The 18387-nt window shown below is 48.0% G+C and overlaps 1 protein-coding gene across 4 annotated transcripts; it reads right to left on the bottom strand.

Moving 5' to 3' along the window:
- Window positions 1-1175: 1175 nt before the first annotated feature.
- lrrc9 (leucine rich repeat containing 9) lies at window positions 1176-18354 on the bottom strand. 4 transcript variants are annotated; one of them, XM_086152814.1, is made up of 32 exons: window positions 17432-18354; window positions 16663-16881; window positions 16422-16562; window positions 16242-16305; window positions 16069-16139; window positions 15377-15559; window positions 12973-13128; window positions 12476-12654; window positions 12257-12388; window positions 11994-12173; window positions 11783-11897; window positions 11479-11578; window positions 11254-11394; window positions 11034-11161; window positions 9780-9965; window positions 9586-9705; window positions 9298-9489; window positions 9081-9206; window positions 8774-8914; window positions 8400-8577; window positions 8106-8326; window positions 7910-8032; window positions 7488-7618; window positions 7304-7412; window positions 7090-7220; window positions 6462-6598; window positions 5825-6042; window positions 4979-5047; window positions 4029-4154; window positions 3223-3403; window positions 3004-3127; window positions 1176-2921 (listed from the first exon to the last, which is right to left on the bottom strand). In XM_086152814.1, the coding sequence occupies exons 1-32, from the start codon at window positions 17486-17488 to the stop codon at window positions 2903-2905; spliced, it is 4398 nt and encodes a 1465-aa protein (XP_086008940.1). In that variant the 5' UTR covers window positions 17489-18354; the 3' UTR covers window positions 1176-2902. The 4 variants fall into 4 exon arrangements, 3 of the variants coding, with proteins under 3 accessions (XP_086008940.1, XP_086008949.1, XP_086008931.1); XM_086152823.1 differs by having other exon boundaries at window positions 11260-11394; XM_086152805.1 differs by having other exon boundaries at window positions 11254-11578; window positions 11783-11894; window positions 17432-17784; window positions 17951-18163.
- Between the last annotated feature and the right edge of the window lie 33 nt (window positions 18355-18387).

Genomic DNA, 18387 nt, shown 5'->3' with positions numbered 1-18387 from the left:
CGCACATGGGCTTATATTGTTAAAGTGTGTTATTTCAAATGTAAAATGTACAAAGGGAATTTTAAAGCCTTGGTCAATTCATACGAAGCAGAATATTAGCGCGACTTCTCCATCACGGTGCTTCTTTCTCGTGAATCAATAAGTTCTATTTAAGCCCAATCCGCAAAATTCAAACATTTCTGTGGAGAAAGCAACTCCAAACTGAACAAGATAATATTATTAAAACGTTAGAATGTACTATTTCATTTGAAGGTTCAGTGCTGTCGAGCAAGTGCAGGTGAGAGGAATGTACACGTTCCCTGTAAAACCCGGCGAAGTGGAAGTATAGCACAGGATCAAATGGAAATGTAAGTACTCTGCAATTGTACCAAAGTAAACCACTCGAGTAAATGGCCCGGTAACTTTCCATCACTGGTCATTTACAAGCGCCCAGCATGCTTTGTGTGGTTGAACGGTGTGATGGCGAACCAGTTTGGTGATGTGATACATGAATAGCACCTCGGTGCTCCCACCAAAATCTTTGCTCAAAATAAACACATTTTCCTATTCAGTCTAATTGAGGCTCCGTCCATTCTTGTGTATTTTCTCCTTTCATTCCCTCTTTATTCCAGGGAGCCTTGCGGTAAACAATTTGCAGGAAAATGACAAATGACAAAAATAATTCAATGACAAGATTTCAACAGAGGCAATACAACAAGATTGATTTTGAATGACAGATGTATTTACAGATAGAAAAAAAAATGAACTCGGGACATTAAATGCACCTTTTGGAAACAAAATGATTTATATCTTGTTGATGACCCGCAGTCAGTTGCCTTAATGTCATTTTTACGACGGTAATTTCAAGTCGAATGATAACGTAGGTGTGATTGTAACTTCCGCGGCGTGTCTAAACATAATACGAGCCGGCCAATCTCTACCATGAATGTGGGGTTTGATGTTGTTCATCTGCTGGATGTACCTTGCAAAATGTTCCAATAAGCCGTGCTCAAAATGGATTATGGTCTTCCGCATAAAACATCAATCGCCGTCCTCAGCCCTCTCATGTCACCCACACCACAACCCCCAACACTGGAACTTGAGCATATAGCACTGCAAATACGCTCCATTCAGCAATTATTCACAGAGTCTTGGACTAATGGTGCTCTGAATGCATAGACACAGCAAATGTAGGGAGTTAGTGGACCAGCAGTAATGGCCCCATACAGAGCATGTGGGGTTTGTGTGTGTGTGTGTGTGTGTGTGTGTGTGTGTCAGTGGGGATGGTGGTGGTGGGGGTCATCATCTATAACTGATGCATGACAAGCCCAAACATGTCGAATTATGAATTCAGATTACAACAGCAGAGACCATCTCTATTTCCCTCTCCATTCCCTATCCCTCTCTCCTCCTCCTGTTTCTTCCCACCAGATCCAGGCCCCGGATCAAGTAGATGAAAACATAACCTGTCACATGCAATCCCATTAAAACAGCTACCGTCCATGTGATCCGGTCACATGGAGGAGTGAGGACGGGGCGACGGGGGCCAGCAGTGCATCTGGTCTCAGGAAGATCTGATGAATTATTAATTTCATTTTCATGTTGAAATTCTGACTGATATGCAAAGATAAACACACCGTGCGAGGCGCAGACACCCACCGGTTTGCACTGCGCACAAGCCGGCATGGCATCACGTTTAACTTTCCGATATATCCATACTGCACATACAGTACAGGGATCTAAAACATAATCATCCCTTCCGACGCTCAATGCATTAAAGTACTCTCAACGGTCCCCCAAATCTGTGCTTTCGTTTCCTTTGTGTGTGTGTCCATGAATCCATCAGCTGCCATTTGATGTCAGGCAGAGCTAGGTAATGACAGTGCACTCACTTGCACAGTCATTAGCCCCTCTTAATGCTGGGAGTTAACACAAATTAAGTGAAGTTAAGTACATGCATTAGAGGAGCTTGTTTGGGGGAAAGCTTTTCCCTCCTGCTGCCTTGGACGCTCAGCCAAAGCCCCACGGACGGGAAACCAACCGAAAACATACACGCACATATCAGCTGATAGATTACTCGCGCAGGGCCAAAGGTAAATTCCTTGTGGGTTCACCAGCGAGAGCATCAATTTGGAAGAAATGGAGCTCCAAGGACACCTAGTGGCCGGGCAGACACGCTCCATATTCACAGCTCTGTACAAATGACATGGATCGCTTTTCAGCTCAGTTCCGTGTTGAGTCTTTCAGGAAAACAAGGCAGAAAAGCACTTCCACATCGTGGGAGAGACATTTCACACCGAGAGGCCGCTTGCGTGTTTTTTTTTTTTTTAGTTTTTTTTTGTGAACTATCGTGAGTCTGTGTGACACAAAAAATGTCTCTTCCCCAGATGCGACACACAAGATTTACGACATTGCGGTTGGCTTTTTGAAAAGAGGCTAACATGATGAAACTGACAATCTCTGAAATCCATTTGGACTTCATTCAAGATTACATCTTTATCTGAGTGACTGCAGATTACTGTCCACAGAGAGGTGTGCTAAAGCTGGATTATCCACTTGTCGGGGATGCGTTTGACCCGATGGATGCAGAATGCCAGCCTCACGCGTCCTCACATCTGTGGGTGTTTTTTCACTTGTTCTGGGCCAAGGATGGGATATCGGCAGAAATGACACCAAACCCTCTCATCCTCAGATTACCATAGTTAGTGATCCACATATGTGGATGGAAAATTAAGTCCCGGTCGTTTTAAAGCACTTTAAGCGGAAGCAACACAGGCCTGGATAAAGTGGCCTCATACTCTTCAAACCAAATAAAATCAACGAGTGACACAGATATCATACAAACGCGTGTTTTAAAGAGTCAGGCGGTCCGTTGCATTGTTGCCAGGTGCGGCGGGGTCTTGGGCAGCTGCACGCCTGGAGGTCACCCATCATTCTGGAACCTGTAATAGAACAATGTGAGCGAGCGGTCGTCACGCGGTTCCCCTCACTTTTCACGGCAATGGTAAGGTTGCCCTTTCCGACCTGCTGTCCTGCTCCTGGCCGGGGTACGAGATGACGACTCGGTTCCCTTCGGTTCTCCTGATGTGTCTGAAGGTGATGTCGGCGTGGCTGCTTCGAGCTGCGTGGCTGTGCTTCTGCTTCCTGTCTGTGATTTGGAATAAACATGTTGTCGAGGTGAGCGCGCCGGAAGCAGCGTGCGTTCAGAGTACAGAAAGCCCGGCGCGGGTTTGCCAAACTCACACTTGTAAGCGTAATGAGGCTGGACCTCTTCCATGTTCGTGGGGAGGAGATCGTGGCCGTGCATGAAGTTCTGTCTTAGGCTCATCCCTCGTAGCAGGGTCGTTCGAGGCATGAGGGAAAGATGTCCGGGAATGTTGATTTCCGTGGGAGGAAAAGAAGCTCCGGGACACTGCGAGCACGGCTTTAAACACATATGGGATCATTAGTGGAAGGCCGCACCAAATCCGAGGCGCAGCTACAGAGGCCTCCTCTGTTCAGCCCGGCGTTAACACGGCGTCCAGCCACTGTCACTCCAGTTTGTCCTCTCCGCCCACTCGCTTGGCAGAGGGCTGCTGATGAGATCGCCCGTTGTTCCGCATATACAGGCATCTGATACTGTAACTGTAATTACTACTCATCAATAACAGTGTTCAAATCAAACAAAGGTGGACGCAGGCAGCAACAGAAATAACTGACACGGCAGTTATGCGTCTGAATAGGGGGAGGTTTGTGTTTTAATGAGAAAACCGAGGATCCCTCCTCTGTTTTCCACATGGGAGGGGGCCGGGTTGACCTGGCTAATAGGGAGTAAATCCACTGGTGCATTATCGGCCGGGCACATTTCATCTAATCAGCAGGATGATGCCAGCAGGCTTAGGCTGCTTTTAATTCAGAGCTGCGGGAGAATTACTGTCCCGCTCTCTCACCCCACGAACGTCAACTCAGTCGGACACAGACACGTCTATCTATCTGCGCCCCGTCTTCTGTCAGCTGGCTGAAACGCCCGTACTTGTGCGCGCGCTAATATGAGTGCACGGTGTTCTCACAGAGGCGTCTGCACTGAGGAGCTCGGCCCTGGTTCTCTCCTCCAGCGTGACCTTCACTCCGTCCAAGACCTGCAACTGAGACAGATGAAGCACGACCGCCGGCCTGTGGAGAGAGTTCCGAGCCACCTGGAAGACAGAAACAGACCTGTTTGAATCCCCCAATCCGGCCAGTCTGGTGTTCGGCTTTTTCCTGACGAGACCTAACGGGGCCTCTTGGGAGACACGTGATGCTATGCGGGTCCCGGCGGAGCGGCCGTGTTCCCAGCGGCTACTCCGGTGACCCAGCTGTCAACGGCAGATCGCAGCCCCTGGCCAGGGAACATACCCAGCCTGTCCGGTCGCAGAGCCGTAGGTCCGTGCAGGACAGTGCTGCTGGGATGAAGTTGCCAGTGTGTGCCAATAAATGTCCAGAGGAGGCTGATTTTGGCCAGCGACCGCGGGCGAAGTAGCGATCTCACGCAGTCAACAGCAGGAGGCATTGTCTCCAGAGGGGCAGCTGGCCTCTACCCCCTGGCAGATTAACCCGCCCTCCGGGAAGGCACGGGGGATGGGGCGAAGCGGCAAAGAGGCTGCCACAGCTGAGCGTGGCCCCGTGGACCGCGCGGGGAGGCCCTGGGCCGCGAGCTCCGCTCAGGCCTAATTCCGCAAGCTCCAGATGGGGGACGTAACCGGGCCAACGACACTCGCCATTTGGTCAACGGATTTGTCTGCGATGCCGGCCAGTTCGAGGCACAGCAGACGGCCCGTCGTGTAATCGCTTAATTTTGAACTACACAGCTACACTGGGTTGGCGTTCCGGGTCGGAGATGCGAGAAGGAGGACTTGAGAGCCTGCTTCGGATGACATGTCGAGCAGGGGGGGGGGGGGGGGGCGAGCCGATGAATGACGGCGACTTCACATCCCCGTGGAAAGCTTTTAACGACACCTTACGGGCACAGTGAAATACTCACAGGGTTGCCAACCACAGACAGCTCCGTCAGGGAGGAAAGGACTTCCAGCTTATCAAGTTCTGTGATGTCCTACGAGAAACAGCAGAGGAGGACACTTTCATTCCCTCCAACCACCCGAAGTTTGTTTTTTACACGAACTGCCGTCGACCGCGCGGTGAAAGCGGAGCTTCGCCCAACGAGGTTGGACGTCTCCTAATTTTGGTGTGCAGAAGCAGCCGATGGGAGAGATTACATGTGCGAGCGCTCTTTAATTTCGTGAGAGCTTGGACACACAGCAGGGCGCGTGGCTGCTTTCAATCATTCCGAGGTTCACGGCTGGGATCCACCGACACCCCCGGCGAAGACTCTGCTGCGGGTGATTGTTGCTCTTAATTGAACACGTGAAAATATTAAATAGGCTGAAAGGAATGGGCGACAAAAGTGCAAATCACTCGTGCTGGGTGAGGAGGAGATGTATGCTGAGCAACTGATTACATGCTTTTCCCATCCGTCTTTACACACAAAGTCTTGACCTTCAATCAAACCTGATTCCCCCTAATGCTAGCCCTCACTTGTCCCCGCTGTTGATAATGAGTAATGATTACTATACTTCATGTCCTACTTTAAGCAACTGCGGGGCAAAGCAATAAAGCTGCACACTGAAATACACATTCTCGTTCTGAAGATACACCTTGCATATCCGACAGTGATTAAAAGTTTGTGCCAAAACAAGAAAACTGTACCAAGTATGCCTGACCCTGACAGTCACCGGGGGGATTGTGAGGCATTTGAGCTCCAAGGAAAAACATTTGAATATTGATTGAAAATTTCAAGCGGGTGAGGATGGTAGCGGAGCCCGAGACATACCTGCAGCTTGTTCATGCCGAGGTAGAGTTTACGGAGCTCTGCAAGCGGGTACAGGTTGTTGAGCCCGCGGAGCCGGTTCTCCGCCAGATGCAGCTCCAGCAGGACACCCTGGGAGATGAAGGAGTTCTCAGCCAGGGATTTGATACGGTTTCTGTCTAACACGAGCTCCCTGAGCTGGTGAAGCCCCTCCAAGCCTTCCACCTGGCTGATCTCATTCCCTGGAGAAGGGACAAGTCATCAAAACAAAATGCAGAAATCTCTGTATTTCCATAAACAGCACTCAAGAGTGGACGTCTCTCTCTGCCAAAGGGTAACAGGCAGCGTGTTAAGGCCGTCCAAACACCGGCGTGGTATTTGTTGTCTGTCACTTGTGTGAAAGGCTCTGAAATTGCAGAGCCAACTCTGAAAGGTTTCTAAGCAAAGGCAGAGAAGACATTGTGGGACAAATCACTCTGGCAAAGCAAAGGTCAATGGAAGGCTATCAGAAGTAGTTGAAAAGAAAGTCAGCCGTTCTTTTCTTCGCCTCTCATCTCCCACCTGGCCCTGGGTGTGTGGGAGACTCTGCTCTCAATATTTGCCTTTTCACTGCACATTTGAGAGGGGTTTTGTGAGTGAGAGGCGGCACCCTACACCCTACCTTGGAGGAAGAGTGCTTTAAGATTGGTGAGCCTGCTGAGCTGCAGATTGGCCATACTGGAGATGCCATTGTGGCTCAAATGCAGCACCTCCAGGCTGGCCATCAGGGGCTCCAGGCTGCCGCTTCCTCCGGCTTCCCTTCAAAAGAGAATGGCAGTTTATAAATGAACACCCTTTTCCTCTTCCTGCTGCCTCATTTGACCTGAACGACTTCACGGTGCAGACCACCAAAAGGTAATTGCGGCCAGGGCAAAAAAAAAAAAAAAAAAAAAACTCTTGATATTCAGGGCATCGCCTTTAGTCAGGGTTATACAAAAAGGATGCTGGGATGTTCTTCATTTTTCACATGACATGCAGGCTGCCTGCAAAAAGGGAACAATTTCACCGTGTGCCTTTGCCGGTATATACAGCCTCATCAGCACACGTCGGGCCTGCCGCAGCTGAACCTAAAGTTTAAAACAGAACCGCATGAGTTCAGAGTCCACACCCACAGGGACCGACAGCGTCCGCAGCTGGACTTCAGCGGGTCGGTGCTGCCTCCTAATGGCCGCGGGGGGGAACTTTGACTTTCGGCCCACGGATCAGGATCAGAGTGTAGCACTTTCGAAAAGCCTACGCCGTGCAGTTACCTTCCTTTTGATTGGCTCTGTTGGCCATAACCGCTGGAGTGAACCTTGTTGTACAGCATCTGTCTGCTAGTCAAATGGGTCTTCTGTCTGGGTAGGATGGACTCAACGTGGTTGTAGTTTAAACAAAGAGCCTGCAAACATGACACCGGAGATATTGAACATGTGGAAAGCGAGCGAGCGTGTGTGTGTGTGTGACTTGCACTGCCGCTTGTACTTTGACATTGGGCAGGTGGATAAGACCAGAGAAGGAGGTGAGGTTGTTGTGATCCAAGCTGACGCTCTGTAGGTTAAAGAACAGGTCAGGTGGGGTGAGATCCACCATCCTGTGGGAGAAAAAAAAAAACACTTTTTGTAAAAGCTTTCTGGCGTACCAGACTCGAGATGAAGGCGGCTGTTACCTGATGGAGCAGGACTGCAGGGTGAGGTATGTGAGCTCCGTGTAGTTTGAATGGCCCAGCTTCTCCGTGACCATGTCGGGTGTAAGTCTTCCACCAAACATGTCTCTTGCACTTTCACACTCCGCTACTTCCTGGGGAACACGACTATCAATCATTCTCATTTAAGGTAACAATCCCAAATTAATTCCAGTAAATGCTGCTTTGTAGTCCTCGCACTATTCTCCATCCGCCTCCTTCATGTGTTTTTGAAAGCAGTGTATCTGTGCATTAGCATTTGAAATGTTTTGTAACATGGCCATTCAGTACGGGTATTTGAGAGACATGAATCAAATCCCTCCCCTGGAAAATAAAAGCGGATTCTGCTTCAAAAGAAAGGTGTGAATGCTGGTAATATATCAAGTCGTGCAGCTGTTGACACATACTACCGCAAAACCATCCAGAGCTTTCAGGAAGGGCAGCTGGAACACCACATACATCCGATAGTTGGGTAATCTCTCGGCCAGCGGGTTCCCATACAGATCCAAAATGATGAGGTTTTTCAATCCCTGAAAACAAGGAGAGATCAATTAATTGACGGGATACAAGAATAAATTGCAAGCCGTAAAACTGAATACCAGCCTTTAGATGGTAAATATCTCGAGACGTAGAAATTTGGTTGTTGCCAATATAGAGCTCGAGAAGGGAGGGAACTCTCTGGACGCCATGCAGGGAGGCGATGCTGTTATTCTCCACGGACAGAAAGGACAGGTTGGGCAGGCGATCCAGGGCCGGGCTGTCCAGACACGACAGCTTATTTCCGTTCATGCTCAGCTTGCCGAGACAGTGCAGCTCAGAGAGACCTGAAAGGGATAGAGAGGGAAAGAAAAGTCTGACAGACACTTGTTGTGTGTCCACAACCAGAGTGAGGCTCACCATTGAGTGTGCTGATGTTGTTATTATTGAGGGAGAGCTCTTCCAGCCTCGCGCAGCAGTCCAGACCTTCCACTCTGGAGATGATGTTGTCGTTAAAGGAAGCCCAGCGGAGATTGACCAGCTTATTCAGATTGATCAGTTTGGAAATCCTCTGGTTGTCAAGATTCAGGGCCGTGATCTAGTCGAGACAAACATGCACACGTCAGAGACTGGAGGGATGGATGATTTACAGCAGGCGCTGCCAATGTCAGCGTTCGTCGATTGTTTGGGTTGCCACGTGTCAGCGTCTCTACGTGTCTTCCCGCTCCGGTCTCCTCCCAAAAGGGAATAGGTCGTCTTTCCTTCGAAGGGCCGACGACACATGCGCAGCTGACCTTTGCCGTCCAGTCTGGCTCCAGGTCCTGGCTGGGGGCCCAGGGCGCCGCGCTGAGGCGACACAGGAGCTGGGCCGTTGACAGCAGACTCAGGCTTCGAGGGCGTTCATCGCTGGTCCGAGAGTGAGCCAATAGACACGCCTGTCCACGGATGTGACTGGGTTACAAGCCGTTCTTAGGCGCAGGGATGCCGTGCCCTTCATCGGAGCAGGTCATCGCTTATTGCCATCTTGCATTTTCAACAGACCGAACGTTAGAAAAGGAGGAATTACTAGTATTACTAGTCTGAAATGTGCAAAAGAGTAACCTGGTTAATCTTGCACCCAGAAACCAACTGGACAGCGTCGGCTGCTTCTTCTTCCCCGACCAACACATCATCCAGGTGGGTGAGAGTTGTGAGACGACCCAGTAAGGTCATTCTGACGGACTCCAGCTGAAAGGAACATAGAGGAGCTCATTCCATGCCACCGGCGTATCTATGCTGCGCGGGACCAGTACGAACGGAACCAGGCGTCTGGACGCACCCTGTTCCATGGGTTGTATCGCGTGTCCAGTTTCTGCAAGGCGGGTGTGTGTTTTCTCAGCACGGCTACATCCTGTCTGGCATTGGTTAACTTGTTGGAGCGCACGTCCAGCTGTTTGAGCTGCGGTAACCCCCTCAGCCCTTCTAGAGTCCCTGCATGGTTATAGCTGGCATCCAGGAACTCCAGCTTAGGCTGAATTAAGGCAACAGAAGGGGTGGGTGAGAATAGCTCACACCTCAGACCATGGTCAAAAAGTGCTAACTTGAAGCTCGGTGATGTCTCTCTCACCAGGTAAGACATGTCATCCAGGCGTGTGAACTCATTGAAGCTGATGGTCAGATGTCGCAGAGACTTGAGGTGGGATATCTCCTTTATCCTGCTGAGACTGTTGCTGTGAAGGTTCAGCACCTGCACAGTGGACACACACATTACCATCCACTTGCAGACTGGCTTTCAATAAAACCTGAAGCCAAAGGACTCACAGTGATCTGGCTGAGAATGTTGGCTCTTGCGACACTCAGGAGACTTTTCTTATCCAACCTCAACAACTTAGGCTGAGACTTAAGCACAGGCTCCATGCGGAGGACCTCCTGGTCAAAAAGGACATCAATGGAAGGCTGCACTTGTCTCTCCAAGCTGTGCTCCAGCAGCGCAGAATGGTTTTGGTCCTGTTAGCAGCACAGCTTACAATTTGTAAAACGCTCATAGGCAGACTGGTTCATAATTTTGAAAAATGTAAACCAGGGTTTTCAGGAGGTCAGAACGACAATCATCACCTCAGGGAACGACTGTGCGTCCATGTTCCGAAGAGGTCACTGTTAGCTCAGAACCGAGGGTTGTTCAGTTACACCACCCGAAGACTCCAGATAAATGTGTGTATAAAATGAAAACTGACCACCACAGGGTTGTAGGCCTCCACCAAAAGGCTCTGACAGAATTTCATGACTTCAGCGCCATGTTGACCTTGATATTGTGTAATGAACCATCAGCAGCCACTCGTTTTATCTCACCCTCATCATTGATGAGCAATGACGGGTGATTATGGCTAAATCAGCAAACATGCGGCATCCTCGTTTCAAGAAGGAGCACTATTGCGGGTCCTCCCTCCTTGGCTGTGTGACTGTTCAATAACGCAAGCACAGACACACTTTTTCTGCAAGCAGCACAGTGCCGGCACTGCTCCCAAGCCTCCCAAAATGCTCTTTCCTTTTTTCACTACCCAAACAACTCCATCCCTATTTTGCACTACCTACAGTCACTGGGTATTACTTTTTGTTTCTCTCATATTTTTTTTTTTTTTTTCTGCTGTTTATATTGTTGCGTGTATTTTTTTTTATCTTTATTACTTTTCCTGTCTACTACCACTATTTGCACTATGTGTAATGCTGCGGTAACAACTGAATTTCCCTGTCATGGGATCAATAAAGCTTATGTGTATCTAAGTCTACATCTGACAACATCCCGCTTTGTTAGTTTCCTCCTCCAAGGTCCTGTCACAGGAGGATGGAGGATATTACAACTGTACTAACTCATTGTGCAACTGCCACATTTCACGGCAATGCTTGTCACAATCATGTATTTGATGTTATTGGTTGTTTGAATATTAATATCATTGTGTGCTACAGGGAAAAGAAGTGCTTTACAACCAGAGTCGCGTAGTACCTGGCATGCAGGGACAATATGGCTGCTCAAGGTGTTCGACAACAAAACACAAACAAGAATTAAAGGCTAATTACTTCAGAGATGAAGTCAAAATATATGATGTACTCAGGCAACACCAGCTCGTGGTCGAAGACAAACCACTGCCTCCGTCTGGCGCCGCACTGAGAGACGGCTGGGGATTTGGAGGAGGAGGAGGGTCTCTCTAAAGAAAAGGACGCAAGGTTGTGATGACATTGTGCAATCTGGGCAATGTGAAAGATCGTGCCTTCTCATATCCTCATACACGTGATATACCCTCACTCATTCCAGTCCAAGGCTTAACCTCCACGTTGCAATACACAGAGGACGATCTGGGGTAGTTGCTCCTGTCCACCGGCTCCCCTTCTCGCACAGGGCTGGTCTGGCCCAGAAACACCTTGCAAACCACGACGTGGCCTACGGAATGAGACAGAACGTCTGGGGACGGGAGGCGGCAGGCAGGATTTTGATGACGTGATATGAGGAGCACCATGAACCCACTGTGTCTGAGCGAACATGTCATCCCTGCACGTTCACGTCTGGGCTGTTCACTCACAAACAGGCTGTTCGACAAAGGCACGGCACCTTCTTTTCCAAGGGCCTAGAAAAAGAATTTCATAGTGAGGTATTGGGACTTTCACATATCATGCAAAACTTTTTTTGCAAAACGTCGCTCATTCCATTCATCACTACATGTAAGACGTAATTCTGACTCGTCTTTTGATGCCGACACGGCGGATAACATGACTGGGAAGGGAAGCTGGAATGGCGCGCTTGCACTTCAGAATTATAAGAGGATACAAACCCTGTTTTCTTCTGCTGTTTTGAATCCTTTCTCTATGATGCACAAAATGGCCTCCTCTTCACTCTCAGGGTCATTTATGTAGAATAAGTATTCGAGACGACGTCTGTAATTCCTGCTTTGAAAATGTGCATGCTAGCAATGGATTGTCACATCACAGTTGAAATAGTATTGACAGCGACATCAAATCATAAAGGAGTCCAGTTCGACTTACTGTGGGAAGAAAATAGACTCTTCGCTGGCTAGGAGGGAGTGGAGTTTTTCCTCAAAGCGGAGCCTCAAGGCACTGTTGTGGACGCGAATCACTTTATTGATCTTAATGCCAGTCACGCCGTGGACCTTGCAGTCCGAAGGAGAGAAGCGTGAAAGCAGGAGGTCGTTACACGAAGTGAACCTGCGAAGCACATCAACATCAACGTATGCTCCGAAAACAGCGGTGGCATGACAACGACAGGGCAAGTGGCTACGATGAGTTACCACGGGTCGGCGGGGCCGCCTTCTTCCAACCGAATATTTCCAACACTTTCGAGCTCCATCAGCAGAAACTGGACCCCGATTTCCATCATGTTCGTGGCTCGCGCCAACTTGTTTTCATACCATTGTTCAATCCTGAGGGGGAATCATTGTGGAGAGCATGAATGTACTGTAAGCGCATCAGATCTATTCAGATGAAATTCTTTCCATCGCCATACTGACTCCTTCAGCCTCCTGGTCCAGAATGCCAGTCTCCTCCTCAGAGCCTCCATTTTCCGGAGTGTTTTCTGCTCCATTGTGGGGTCACTGCGGGGCTCTGCAGTCGGCTCATTTTTATCCATTAAACCCTCTGGGCCGTTCTCAAACATGCCGGTAGATTTCTTGCAAAGCTCGCGTTCCAGCTGGAAATGGTAATACAGTAAAAGCCTCTTCCTTAAAATGATCCACAGAAAGTCATTTTCTGGTTCACAAATACAGGAATTAAATGACCAAAATGTTAAAATAGACTAAAACTAAAACAGACATGATACAAAAAATATATTTAATTTGGACTAATCATTTAGAAATAGTCATTTATCCATTTCTCATTGTTTGTAGTGATTCATTTTTATACCTCTACCTCTAAGAAAGTTCATCTCGGTCTAGCAGTACCGCCAAAGACTAGATCTAAGAAAACTACAACCAATATGGCTGCTTCAACACATTGGAATTGTACATACAATCTTGAAGTTGTGATTGAGTGCCCGGATGCATTCCTGAGGTAACTGTGACAAAGACTGCTTCCTCTCAAGAAGACCAAGCCGAGTCTCCACCAGGCCCCTCTGAGCCGAGCGCACTCGCATGTTGTAGTACATCATCTTCTTCATGACGGTGGACTACAGAGGGAAGGAAATCATCGGTACATTCAAAGACGTGTTAACATGAACATGTACTGCATAGAAATCTTGTTCTTGGTGCAGAGGCTCTGCTCATTGGACATAACCCGATCTCTTGACAAGTTAAAATACGTCAATGAAAGAAGTAAAGAATGTTCTATATTTGCAATGACAGGTCAAGAATGGAAACCCAGAACCTTAACAGACCAATGTCCAGATGTGGACAATAAAATTAGACACCAATGTTTTCAATGGCACAAAAATCCACCATGTGACATCACATCGACTGAATATTGACAACGTATCTATCGACCGCCCAGCGACTTGTCAGAACGAGACAATTCCGTTTTAAATTACAATCCACACAATAAACTAAGTATACAGCTAGGCCCAGAAATATTTGGGCAGTGACACAACCTTCATGATTTGTGCTCTGCATGCTACCACCTTGGATTTGAAAAGAAACAGCTACAACTGAATTGAAGTGCAGGTTTAATTCAAGGGGTTGGACAAAAATGTATGATTAAACATGTAGGAATTGTAGTTATATTTAAACAAACGCTCCTCATTTCAGGGGCTCAAAAGTAATTGGACAAAAATATGACCCTAACTTAAATGTTACTTTTCAATAATTTGTTGAGAATCCTTTGCAGGCAATGACTGCCTGAAATCTAGAACCCACAGGCATCCCCAAACGCTGGGTTTCCTCCTTTGTGACGCTTTGCCAGGCCTTTACTGCAGCTGTCTTCAGTTGTCGTTTGTTTGTGGGTCTTTCTGCCTTATGTTTTGGCTTGAGCTAATGAAATGCATGCTCGATTGGGTTGAGATCTGGCGAATGACTCGGCCATTCCAGAATATTACATTTCTTTGCTTTAAAATAACTCCCGAGTTGCTTTTGCAGCATGTTTTGGATCATTGTCCATTTGTACTGTGAAGCGCCGTCCAATCAACTTTGCTGCATTTGCTTGAATCTGAGCAGAAAGTATATCCCGATACACTTCAGAATTCATCCGACTGCTTCAGTCACATCATCAATAAACACAAGTGATCCAGTGCCACTGGAAGCCATGCATGCCCAGCCATCACACTGCCTCCACCATGTTTTATAGAAGATGTGGTGCTTTGGATCATGAGCTGTTCCAATTCTTCTCCAAGCTTTCTTCTTCTTCTTCCCATCATTCTGGTACAGGTTGATCTTAGTCTCAGCTGTCCAAAGAATGCTGATCCAGAACTGGGCTGGCTTCTTCTGGTGTTTTTTTGGCAAAGTCAATTCTGGCCTTTCTATTTTTGAGGCTGATTATTGGTTTCCACCTTGTGGCGAATCCTTTGTATTTACTCTCATGAAGTCTTCTCATTAGGTAGACTTAGATACTGATACACCTACTTCCTGAAGAGTGTTCTTCACTTGAGTGGATGTTGTGAAGGGGTTTTTCTTCACCATCCACCACCGATGTCTTCCGTGGACATCCAGGCCTTTTTGAGTTCCCAAGCTCACCAGCACACTCTTTTTTTTCTCAGAATGTACCAAACTGTTGATTTGGCCACTCCTAACATTTCTGCAATCTCTCTGATGGATTTCTTCTTTTTTTCCAGCCTCAAGATGGTCTATTTAATGGTCTCCTTTGACCGCATGTTGTGTGTTTGCAGCAACAGCTTCCAAATGCAAAGACAGCACCTGGAGTCAACTCCAGACCTTTTAGCTGCTTAATTGACGACAGGTTATCGAGGGAAGAGCCAAGGCAGCCTTGTTATTTTTTTGCAGCCTACTGAGTCAATTGTCCAAATACTTTTGATCCCTTTAAAAAGAGGCGGCTACGAATTAAAGAGCTGTAATTCCTAAACCCTTGCTCCAATTTGGATGTGAATACTCTCAAATTACAGCTGGGTCTGCACTTTAAGCCCATATTGATTATATAATTGTATCCTGAATATGTTTTCGTAAGCCGCTAAAATAACAAAACTTGTGTCACTGTCCAAATATTTCTGGGCCTAACTGTATTCCTCTCTCTGTATACTCAATCAAAGAATGCTTTCTGATATAATTCCATGAGGACCATGAGGCTGAAGCACAGGGGACGGTGAGTTGTTGTGCTAATAGCCCTTCTCTTCCAAAGTGCATGGAGAGAAGCTAACTATTGTCTACACAAAGTGGCAAGTTCGGCCTCCCAGGAAAAACCAGGTGACCCGGCAAACGGCGACGACAGAGATCGAGCGCTTCTCAGTGAGCGGCTACTGTCGGTGGCGATACCTCAGCTGCCTCCTTCACTTGCTTGCTGGAGACATCGTATGTGTCCAAGCACTGGAGATCCGGCATGTGGAAAAGAACGTGCGTTGCGTAATTACACAGCAGACACACTGGGTTTGGTGTCGACGTCGGGTCTTTCAGCGCCAGCTCTCTCAGGTGGGGTAACTTGGCAAGCAGCGTCAGCTCCTGTTCCAACAAAAACGAAACATAACGGGCCCGTTCTGAGAGTTCAGTGAATTCAAAACAAACCAAAAAAAAAACAACAGAGAGCCTCATTATAAATAACATTCTTCTCATAACCTTTAAGTAACTACAACCTTATTCATTCTCTTTTTGTATGTGCTTACATGAACTCACCACCATACATAATCTGAGTTATTACACTTTTATCTACTACTGTAGAATTGTCGAAAATTCCCAAGTGGCGATCAATTAAGTATTATCTTATTTTGTTAAGCACCCTGGGCCGGTCACAGGGCCACACAGAGACAAACAACCATTCACACCTCATCTGGGTTTTTTTGGCCGCAGTGCTTGGTAGACATAATTGAAAATCTGAACTGATCATGACCCTGACATTTCATCAGAATTTTTGAAAATGCTCCTTCATCAGACCAAGAATTTTAATAAGTAAAAAGTAAGTATGAGAACTCGACACAAGGAATGCGGGAGCCCGTCCGTGTTTTTAAACTTACCTTAAAGGAGCTGATCTTGTTCCCAGAGAAATTAAGAGTCTGAAGGCTGGTGTTATGATCAAGGCTGTGACCTTAGAAGAAGTTGGAATACATTTGATAAATGTTGTATTTAAACAAGAGTGCAACTTGCTGCAAAACCGGCCAAAGACAGACGATAGGAAGCAAAAACTCACCGATCCTCTCGATACAATTATCAGCAAGGTTTAGTTCTCTGAGGTTTTGCAGGGAGTTCAAGCCCTTGAGTTGAAACAAACACAGACTCACAATGTGACGAGTGGTTCAAAGAGACGTTCTGGGAAATCGGCTAACATTTGGCTAAATATACAGAAATGTGACCCTCTCGGGCTGCAGACCTGCATTTGAGCTATGCAGTTGTTGTTGAGCCACAAGATCTCTACGTTGACTTGCGATTCCAAATTCCTTATTTCACATATGTTATTATCATACAAGTACAGCTTCCTGAGTTGGAGGCAGTTGTGTAGTCCAGATATTTCCTGCGATGGAGAGGAGTGTGTCAATATGCAATGAGTGCCATGCTATCATACATATCAGTGGGGAAATGTTCACATCTGTAGACCCGAAAGGCAAACTCACAGTCAGATGGCACTGGACAATCCAGAGCTCCTGGAGGAGTGGGCAGCATTCAAGGCCTTGGATTTGTTTGATGCCCTGGCCCATTATTGTGAGCTGACAGAGGTTGGGGAAGAAAGAAAGTCCAACCATACGTGGAAAACCGGAGAAGAAGAACTCTAACGAGCTGATATTGCTCCTTTCTTCAGCGAGCCTTTCGTAGGAGATCCCATTGGTCATGCACTGTTGGAAAGAATGAGCACCGAACGTCACGTCTGACAAAAGGCGCCATCTTCTTCTTTGTCGTTCAAAAAGACCATTGCATGAACAGCTCAAACGACGGACCGAGCCTCTGGAAGTCTCGGCCTCGTCTTCACATTTCAGCCTCAAGTAAGGTGTCATGTTGTAAAACTGTCCTGCAGGATCTAACTTTAGGGAGAAACCCTGGGTGTCAAGGCGGAGACATTTTACTGTGGAGGGCTCAGTCCTCCAGATCAGTCAATCGTTGTCAGATCTTATCAGGGACAACTGAACTTAAGTTTCTCTCCCGGAAGAATTCTTCAGTTCTGCTCAGGACCGTTGACAGGGGGGAACGTCTTCCGGGGGAGAAACTAAGCCGAGAGGCCACGACAAGATCCGGAGGGTAGAACGATGTCAGTGGCCCCTGGCGTAGGGGCGAAACCATCGACCTCTACTGAAAGGCGATCACTCACTTGAGGACGGCTGCTACCATCATATTCTATGTGTGAGTTACACAGACAGCCAGATCGGACACCGCTAAAGCGACACTCACCAGCTCTTTGACCGCCTCCTCGTCATTGCGAAGGTTTTGTTTCTCACTCTGTATCATCTTACTCTCCAGCCGTGGAGAACATCTGGCCGGGACTAGCTCATGCGCTGCTGCTGCGGGCCGCCGCTGTTGTGTTGTGGTGTCATCGCTGTCCGTCCCGCTCACAGTGACATCACAGACCCCGGGCTGGTCCTATATGACGTCACAGACCCTGGGCTGTCCTCTATGACGTCCCATTCCGTGATCCACCCTGTGTGACGTCACACACTGAGCCGCTTTCCGTTTCACAGTTCGAAACTCCCGCCTCTCACACCCTCCGTGACGGAAACACAGGTGCTTCTACTTCTGTGTCGATACTGAAGAATGAAATGTAAACGACAACAACATGTGTCCGTACCTGTACCGGAAGTTACAAGCCCGTACGGATGTCAACAACCATGCTAACTGCTAGCCCGGCCGGCGAGATAGAGTGTGTGCGCCCGAGTGTAGAATTATTGAAAATCAATTGAGAGATAAATACACCTGGATCCAAGTAAACCTCGCATGAGAGGACAAACATCCTTCCATTCCAGGGTGAATTCTTTTACAGTTGTCGACTTGTGTTTAACCTAAAAGGACGTCCTACGCAGCTCGGCTCTCTGGGCTCCGTCTGTTTCCTGGAAGTTGCGTCCGGTTACTAAGGAGCCATATCGGAAGCCTCGCCGCGGTTGTTTCCTCCGGCCTCCACACGGGGGCGCTGCAGACCAACTTTCTCGACGGCCCCGTTGCGCGTATGAACGCTTGGGGAGCCGAACCGAGCCTGCAATGTCGGGATTCCGCCGCAGCTCTCCCCGCCGCCCGGCGCACACTTCGTCGGGTAGCCGGACCCCACCGACACTGTGACGTCACCGCCGGGGCGCTCAACTAAAACAATCGACCCGCTCCCCTTCCTCCTCCTCCTCCTCTTCCTCCTCCTCCGC

This window comes from Fistularia commersonii, chromosome 1 (assembly GCF_037954325.1).
Source record: "Fistularia commersonii isolate RoL2024-O1a breed Wild chromosome 1, RoL_Fcom_v1.0, whole genome shotgun sequence".
NCBI classification, from domain to species: Eukaryota; Metazoa; Chordata; class Actinopteri; order Syngnathiformes; family Fistulariidae; genus Fistularia; species Fistularia commersonii.
Note: the sequence above shows the minus strand (reverse complement) of the source record. Positions and strands in the feature narration are given on the sequence as shown.

What these genes read in the sequence shown, in the direction of transcription:
- lrrc9 (XM_086152805.1), bottom strand. Translation starts at nt 17,488, where the DNA reads ATGATACAGAGTGAGAAACAAAACCTTCGCAATGACGAGGAGGCGGTC. An exon ending in ATTTTGACTTCATCTCTGAA is followed by an intron (nt 9,966 to 11,033) that starts GTAATTAGCCTT and finishes TGCTGCTAACAG; the next exon opens with GACCAAAACCATTCTGCGCT. An exon ending in CTCTGGATGGTTTTGCGGTA is followed by an intron (nt 7,619 to 7,909) that starts GTATGTGTCAAC and finishes CGTGTTCCCCAG; the next exon opens with GAAGTAGCGGAGTGTGAAAG.